This window comes from Oncorhynchus gorbuscha, linkage group LG10, assembly GCF_021184085.1.
Source record: "Oncorhynchus gorbuscha isolate QuinsamMale2020 ecotype Even-year linkage group LG10, OgorEven_v1.0, whole genome shotgun sequence".
Taxonomy (NCBI): Eukaryota; Metazoa; Chordata; class Actinopteri; order Salmoniformes; family Salmonidae; genus Oncorhynchus; species Oncorhynchus gorbuscha.
Genome location: NC_060182.1, coordinates 77,602,997 through 77,611,606, shown reverse-complemented (window position 1 = coordinate 77,611,606; position 8,610 = coordinate 77,602,997). Strand labels below are relative to the sequence as shown.

The 8,610-nt window shown below is 39.1% G+C and overlaps 2 protein-coding genes across 3 annotated transcripts in view; one reads left to right on the top strand and one right to left on the bottom strand.

The window, feature by feature from the left end:
• The window catches only part of LOC124045307 (stathmin-4-like), a 5,323-nt gene extending 3,087 nt beyond the window's left edge, over positions 1–2,236 (top strand). Inside the window, exons 6-7 of one of the 2 annotated variants that reach the window (XM_046364604.1) lie at positions 302–319; positions 1,671–2,236. In XM_046364604.1, the coding sequence (XP_046220560.1) occupies positions 302–319; positions 1,671–1,679 (27 nt within the window). In that variant the 3' untranslated portion in view covers positions 1,680–2,236. Of the gene's footprint in view, positions 1–301; positions 1,562–1,670 lie in introns of those variants that run through there. The other variant, XM_046364603.1, reaches the window with a different exon arrangement.
• Positions 2,237–2,458: 222 nt separating this feature from the next.
• On the bottom strand, positions 2,459–3,738 carry LOC124045306 (interleukin-17F-like). The gene is made up of 3 exons (XM_046364602.1): positions 3,631–3,738; positions 3,220–3,455; positions 2,459–2,797 (listed from the first exon to the last, which is right to left on the bottom strand). The coding sequence occupies exons 1-3, from the start codon at positions 3,661–3,663 to the stop codon at positions 2,563–2,565; spliced, it is 504 nt and encodes a 167-aa protein (XP_046220558.1). The 5' UTR covers positions 3,664–3,738; the 3' UTR covers positions 2,459–2,562.
• Positions 3,739–8,610: the final 4,872 nt, after the last annotated feature.

Genomic DNA, 8,610 nt, shown 5'->3' with positions numbered 1-8,610 from the left:
CCCTTTTTTAAAATATTTCATGGATATTATCTATATTATGGCAGAATAGTTCTAGTTAGTTGAGATATATTATTTTTTGTGATATTAACGTTCAGAATGAATACTGTGTAACAAAATTGAAACTATTATTGTCCCTATCTAATGTAGCTGGTTTGAGAAACAATCAAGACATACACATGCAATTGAGATACACTCTACTGACTAAACATCCATAGATCATCATTACTTTTGACCAATACTTTCTTCCCTGATATGAAACGGACAGGAAATCTAAAGGGTGGTTTCTGTGTTTCTCTTTCAGGACAAGCACGCTGTGGAGGTGAGGAAAAACAGAGAGCACAAGGAGGAGAGCGGGTAGAGAGAGAGATGGAGAGAGAGCGTGGGGCCTCTGTTTTGTTGAGTGAGAAAAGGACAGAAGAGAAAATACAACAAAAAAAGACAGTTTCTTAAAATGGAAATGGGATTTGTTTGACAGATGAGAATTCACAGTGATGGAATAGGAGGTGTGCATACAATCGTTTTGTGCTTATAAGTCAACAAAAGCAAAAAATGGAAGTTGGTTATTTTCAGAGCAGGCAGAGGTGGTTTCCTCAGAGCAATGGTGGAGAGACAGAAAATCAAGTTGTAGTTTTGTAGTGCCCTTGAGTGTAGCGGAGTATAACAGAGCTATGCACAATTTATAAACCACACTGAGTGGATATTGGCACATTTTGTAGGCTTGGCATTTATAATAGACCATGAACCCAGGACTCCCTGGAAAACAGTGGAAATTGTAACTTGATGGACTATCCTGGCAAAATAAAATGAAAATAAAATACAATTAATACATAATTATTTGCAAGAAATTGAAATATATTCTGATCAATAAAATCACTGACACACATACTTAAATTTAAAGCATTCTACACATCATACTGGATCTTACTTTTCACCAGTGTGTTGATATTTTGTACAGATGTAGGATCTTAATTTGATCACTCTTTTGTTGCTGAGAATTTACATTAAAATAAGGGTTTTTAAGGAGAATATTCTCTCTCTGCAGTAGTGAAAGATATAGGCATGGTATGGAATAAATATATGAATGAACTCAGCTGACTTGCATAATACAGTACTTACTAGGAGCAGAAAAATAAGTTATTGCCTCTGACATTTTTCTTAGAGGTTGATGTTTTAGTTAACTAAAACTCCTAGTAATGTATTATGCAAGCTAAAACATGCTGAAATGCAAACTTGAGATGTATTTGAGTTTTAAAAGGCTTCTAAATTTTGTAATTTCCACTTTGAAATGTCAGACTTGATTTGCCCTAATGAAAAATGTATCAACCCCCACAAAATCTCTATGCATTATAATCACATTAATTATAATCACATTTCCTGTTGCTGCAGGATTATTTTCCTCTTGTGGCAAACTAAGATCCTACATCTGTACTGCTAGTTTCTTTGTATGTTTTCAGACATAGTAGTTGTGATTAGTTGTAGAATAGACTGTGTTGCACATATATGTACTACTTACAGATGTATGTGATATGTCACTCAATATCAATTAAAAAAGTAAAAGTCAGTATAAGAGATCCTTGTTGTTTGTATGCTTACTTACATGTGCACTAGTCAGGTGTGTGCGCACGCTTGTGTCTTAGCTAACTGCCCTATCTCTGAACTCTGTGTTGTAGGTGTCATGACGGCCTGATCACAACACAAGCTGAACTTATTTTGGAAGCCATTTCGGGAGGCCATTCGCCAGCCTGTAGCCCTCTGGGTTCAGTTGTTTGGAGAAAAGACTCTGAGACTATGAGATTTTAATGATGACACGTGAGAGGTGGTCAAGTCAACGACTGAAGAGGAATGTTTTAGGATCTGACCAGTACAACAAAAAAGATTGAGCTGAAACTGAGTTCGGCTAAGGATTCTCACTAATGTGCCGACAGTGCCATTGGTGTGTGTGTGGAGTTTGTGGTTGGAGGGCCGGGGGAAGTGGGGGCATGTGCGTGAGCGTGAGTGTAAGTATGAGCATGAGCCAGAGTGTTTATACTTCAGTAAAACCACTTTGATATCACACATCGTGCTTTGAGCTCACACCTTCAGGCAAGGTTTTAACTCAAATTTCATTAATGTGTTTGGTTTGTAAACTTGAGTCTGTCTGAGCCAACATCATTGTAACTCTACTGAGATGAACGGAGGTCAGGGTATGATGTGGTTGTTTGTTACTGTACAGAAATTGTGCTCCATTTTAGATGACAAAAAGGAATAAAAAGAGTTGTTTTGAATTGATTGTGAATTTCTTTATTTAAATCAAATGAAAATATTATCCAATACATGAAATAACCCCAAAATAAACAATACATAATCAATTGTGTGATTTAAAGCTCAATAGAAAATATATATATATATATATATATTTGATTATTCAAATAAATATTTTAATGACACAGCCAAAGCTACATAAAACCAACACACTTTCAATACATTCTACGCATGTAGGGATTGAGCCTTCAACATTGATATTGCCAGCACCATGGCCCAACCAGCTGTGCCACCAGGCTGGACCTCTTCACTCTAGTATCATTACTGTTCGATGGTAGGCCTGACACAGGTGCAGCCCACCGAGATGACCTTTGACTCCAGCCGGTAGTGGCATTTCTTCCCACTTCCCATCACCTTCCTCAGGACCAGGATCTGGTAGAAGATGGGTTTGGACTTCAGGTTCCTGTCCTCCTTACCCTTGATGTTCAGACATCCCTTCAGAGAGCACCTGACCTCCGAGATGATGGGGGGAAAGCGTCTATCATCATAGGTAGTGCTGGAGAGAGAGGACGATATTAGAGATGTATTCAACAGAGCACAGTTGATCATTTCTCATACTTTCAAAGCAAGCATCTTAAAGGTATGAACGGTATAAAAACTGTGTGTGTGTGTGTGTGTGTGGGGGGGGGGGGGGGGGGATAGTAAAACAAGAAAAATGTCTGACCTCCCCATGAGGACAAAGGCTATTTTAAGCTTTTAAGGGTTAGGTTTAGAATTATGGTTAGGGTAAGGGGTTAATGGTTCGGTTTAAGGTTAATGTTAGGGGTAAGGAAAATAGGATTTTGAATGCAAATACATTTGAGATCCCCACGAGGATAGAAGAACAAAACTTGTGTGTGTGTCTTGGTGTTGGTATCGATGTCCCCTTGTATTGTGACATTTGCATTGTGTATGTGTAAGCTACATGTTGGTTCTTACTTGTAAGTCCATGGGGAGATTGAATGGTTGCAAATAGGTCTGATGGAATGGAAAGGAACCAAGTCATTTGGGTCTAGGTGCAGGGGGAGAATTACTGTGTCGGGACCTGAAGACTCTGCAGGCTTCTTGTGTGTCTGCAGTGTGGTCCGTGTGTGGCTCTCTGTCTTCTCTGGATGGGCACGGGGGGCCGCCTCTGCCCCCATCATCATCACCAACACCCCCTTCATACACAGTACCTGAGGAACCGAGGGACTGTTAGTTGCCTGGTACCACCTCTGAAATGGATCTTTACCCCAGGTTTCATTGTTTCATACTTTTCAAGAAGCACACATTGTAATGTCTTCCCCAGCTGATACAGACACCAGTGGCAAAATCCAGTAATATCTTGAAGAAACTAAAGTCATCACTTACCGTCAAAGACTGGAAGCTTAAAGTAGATACCATGATGCTGCTGTGTTGCACTGTGGTCTGGTTGTTCTATTGCTGTGTTGTGGTCCTGGTCTGGTTGTCTGAGGTGATGCTGTTAGTTTTATACTGTAGTGGCCTAGTGACCGTGTGAATTCGTCACTTGGTTCACTTCCTGCGATGCTGCAATTGATTTTCATCCTGTGCTTAGTAAGCACTAAGTAACCACACAGCATGAAAAGTAGTGCACATAGTTACTGCTGACTTATATGGAAAAGTTATCGTCTTATTTTGGGAATTTCAAGTCCATTGTGTGGTCCATATTTGGGCCAGATAACTTTGTTCCATGACAAAGTCAGTGGCAAAAGGCTGATATCAGTTGAGGACTTAGTTAATGACAACAATTAATTAACGACAAGTATTATCATTTTTATCAGTATCATTGCACAGGCTCGATGTACACTCACTGGACTCTAGCACTCACACATACTACACACACACACACACACACACACACACACACACACACACACACACACACACACACACACACACACACACACACACACACACACACACACACACACACACACACACACACACACACACACACACACACACACACACACACACACACACACACACACACACACACACACACACACTGCTACGCTCTGTTTATTATCTATGGACAGTCACTTTACCCTTATCTACATGTATATTACCAGTCAAAAGATTGGATACCAACTCATTCAAGGTTGTTTAAAAAAAAACGATTTTCCACATTGTAGAATAATAGTGAAGACATCAAAACTATGAAATTACACAGATGGAATCATGTAGTTACCAAAAAAGTGTTAAAATAAAAATATATTTGAGATTCTTCAAAGTAGCCACCCTTTGTTTTGATGACAGCTTTGCACCCTCTTGGCATTCTCTCAACCAGCTTCACTTGGAATGCTTTTCCAGCAGTCTAGAAGGAGTTGAGAAACAAAGGATAGTGGGACTAATTGCAAACCAGATGGAATGGCGTATCACTGCAGAATTCTATGGTAGCCATGCTGGTTAAGTGGGCCTTGAATTCTAAATAAATCACTAACAGTGTTACAAGCAAAGCACCCCCACACCATCACACCTCCTCCTCCATGTTTCACGGTGGGAACCACACATGCGGAGATCATCCGTTCACCTACTCCTCGTCTCACAAAGACCCGGCGGTTGGAACCAAAAATCTCAAATTTGGACTCATCAAATCAAATTTAATTTGTCACATACATATGGTTAGCAGATGTTAATGCGAGTGAAGCGAAATGCTTGTGCTTCTAGTTCCGACAGTGTCACACCCTGATCTGTTTCACCTGTCCTTGTTATTGTCTCCACCCCATGCAGGTGTTGCTTGTTATCCCCAGTGTATTTATCTCTGTGTTTCCTGTCTCTCCGTGCCAGTTCGTCTTGTATGTCCAAGCCTACCAGTGTTTTTTCCCATGTTTTCCTGCTTTGCATTTCTCATTAAACTAGTCCTCCCGGTTTTGACCCTTGCCTGTTTTCTGTACTGTACCCGCCTGCCTAACCATTCTGCCCGCCCTGACCTCGAGCCTGCCTGCCAGTCTGTACCTCCTGGACTCTGAACTGGTTTTGACCTTTTGCCTGTCCACGACCATTCTCTTGTCTATTCCTTTTGGATTTATTGAACTCCAACCATCTGCCTCCTGTGTCTGCATTTGGGTCTCACCTAGTGTCATGATAGACAGTGCAGTAATATCTAACAACTACCTAATACACACAAATCTAAAAGGGGTCAATGAGAATATGTAAGTATATATAGCGATGGCCGAGCGGCATAGTCAAGGTGCAATAGATGGTATAAAATACAGTATGTACAATTGAAGTTGGAAGTTTACATACACAAATTTCTTGTTTACAAACTATAGTTTTGGCAAGTTGGTTAGGACATCTACTTTGTGCACGACAAGTCATTTTTCCAACAATTGTTTACATACAGATTTTTTCACTTAATCACAATTCCAGTGAGTCAGAAGTTTACATACACTAAGTTGACTGTGCCTTTAAACAGAAAAATATGTCATGGCTTCTGATAGGCTAATTGACATCATTTTAGTTAATTGGAGGTGTACCTGTGGATGTAGTCAAAGCCTACCTTAATTCTCAGTGCCTCTTTGAATGACATCATGGGAAAACATAGAAGAAATCAGCCCAGACCTCAGAAAAAAATTGTAGACCTCCACAAGTCTGGTTCATCCTTGGGAGCAATTTACAAATGCCTGAAGGTACCACGTTCATCTGTACAAACAATAGTACGCAAGTGTAAAGTGACTGTTCCACTGGATGTCATAAGGTGAATGCACCAATTTGTAAGTCGCTCTGGATAAGAGCGTCTGCTAAATGACTTAAATGTAAATGTAAATGTAAGTAAAAACACCATGGGACCACGCAGCCGTCATACCGCTCAGGAAGGAGACGTGTTCGGTCTCCAAGAGATGAAAGTACTTTGGTGCGAAAAATGCTAATCAATCCCAGAACAACAGCAAAGGACCTTGTGAAGATGCTGGAGGAAACAGGAACAAAAGTATTTATATCCACAGTAAAACGAGTCCTATATCGATATAACCTGAAAGGCCGCTCAGCAAGGAAGAAACCCCTGCTCCAAAACCGCCATAAAAGCCAGACTACGGTTGCAACTGCACATGTTGAAAAATATGATACTTTTGGAGAAATGTCCTCTGGTCTGTTTGGCGATAATGACAAAAATAGAACTGTTTGGCCGTAATGACCATCGTTATGTTTGGAGGAAAAAGGGGGCGGCTTGCAAGCCGAAGAACACCATCACAACCGTGAGGCACGGGGGTGGCAGAATCATGTTGTGGGGGTCCTTTGCTGCAGGAGGGACTGGTGCACTTCACAAAATAGATGGCATCAAGAGGTACGAAAATTATGTGGATATATTGAAGCAACATCCCAAGACATTAGTTAAAGCTTGGTCGCAAATGGGTCTTCCAAATGGACAGTGACCCCAAGCATACTTCCAAAGTCGCGGCAAAATGGCTTAAGGACAACATCAAGATAATGGAGTGGCCATCACAAATCCCTGACCTCAATCCTATAGAAAATTTGTTGGCAGAACTCAAAAAGCATGTGCGAGCAAAGAGGCCTACAAACCTAACTCAGTTACACCAGCTCTGTCAGGAGGAATGGGCCAAAATTCACCCAACTTATTGTGGAAAGTTTTGGAAGGCTACCCGAAAGCTTTGACCCAAGTTAACAATTTAAAGGCAATGCTACCAAATACTAATTGAGTGCATGTAAATTTATGACCCACTGGGAATGTGATGAAAGAAATAAAAGTTCAAATAAATGATTCTCTCCACTATTATTCTGACATTTCACATTCTTAAAATAATGTGGTGATCCTAACTGACCTAAGACAGGGAATTTTTACTAGGATTAAACGTCAGAAATTGTGAAAAACTGTATGTAAACTTCCGACTTCAACTGTACATATGATATGAGTAATGTAAGATAGGTAAACATTATTAAAGTGGCATTATTTAGAGTGCATTGTATAAAGTGACAAGTGACCCATTTATTCATTTGGCCAGTGATTTGGTCTCAATGTAAGCAGCAGCCTCAAATGCGTTTTGAATTGCTGTTTAACAGTCTGATGGCCTTGAAGCTGTTTTTCAGTCTCCTGGTCCCTTGAAGAAACTTTCTAAATTCTTGAAATCTTCCGGATTGACTGACCATCCTGTCTTAAAGTAATGATGGACTGTCATTTTTCTTTGCTTATTTGAGCTGTTCTTGCCATAATATGGACTTTGTCTTCTACCAAATAGGGCTATCTTATGTAGCCATATTTGGTATAAGAATGAATTACGAAGAAAATAAATTAAACAAATGAACTTTTAAGAAGGTACACCTGTTAATTGAAATGCATTCCAGGTGACTACCTCATGAAGCTGGTTAAGAGAATGTCAAGAGTGTGCAAAGCTGGCAAGCCAAATGGTTGCTACTTTGAAGAATCTCAAATATATTTTGATTTGTTTAACACAGTTTTGCTTAAAATATTACATGTGTTTTTTTTAATAGTTGTGATGTTTTCCCTATTATTCTACAATGTAGAAAATAGTACAGATAAATTAAAACCCTTGAATGAGCAGGTGTGTCCAAACTTTTGATTGAGGTATTGTAACATGTACAGTAAGAATTACCCTTCGAATTAGCCCGTACCCCTGCACATTGACTCGGTACAGTTACCTCTTGTATTAAGCCTCGTTATTTTATTGTGTTACTATTTTTACTTTATTTATTCAGCAAATTTCCATATTTACTTTTAAAAAATGCTACATTGCTACCTTGCTAGGGCTTGTAAGTAAACATTTCACAGTAACTGTTGTATTTGACAAGTGACAAATAAAAATGTAGTTGATTATATTAGTCACATACACGTGCTTAGTAGATGTTATTGCGGGTGTAGCGACATGCTTTTGCTTCTAGGTCCGACAGTGCAGTAGTATCTAACAAGTAATATCTAACAAATTACACAACATATACCCAATACACACAATACACACAAAGTAGGAATGAATTAAGACTATATACATATGAACGAGCACTATCAGAGCGGAACAGACAGATACAGTAGAATAGTATAGAAAACACTATATACATATGAGATGAGTAATGCCAGATATGTAACATCATAAAGTGAATGAGATATAGTGGAATAGTACACACATGAGATGAATAATCCCAGATATGTAAACATTACTGTAGAATAGTAGAATAGAGTACAGTTCAGTATATACATATGTGATTAATGCAAGATATGTAAACATTATTAAGTGACTAAGATACAGTAGAATAGTATAGAATACAGTATATACATATGACTAATGCCAGATATGTAAACATTATTAAGTGACTAAGATACAGTAGAATAGTATAGAACACAGTATATACATATGACTA

What these genes read in the sequence shown, in the direction of transcription:
- LOC124045306 (XM_046364602.1), bottom strand. Translation starts at nt 3,663, where the DNA reads ATGGTATCTACTTTAAGCTTCCAGTCTTTGACG. An exon ending in TAAGCTTCCAGTCTTTGACG is followed by an intron (nt 3,456 to 3,630) that starts GTAAGTGATGAC and finishes TCGGTTCCTCAG; the next exon opens with GTACTGTGTATGAAGGGGGT. An exon ending in ATCTCCCCATGGACTTACAA is followed by an intron (nt 2,798 to 3,219) that starts GTAAGAACCAAC and finishes CTCTCTCTCCAG; the next exon opens with CACTACCTATGATGATAGAC.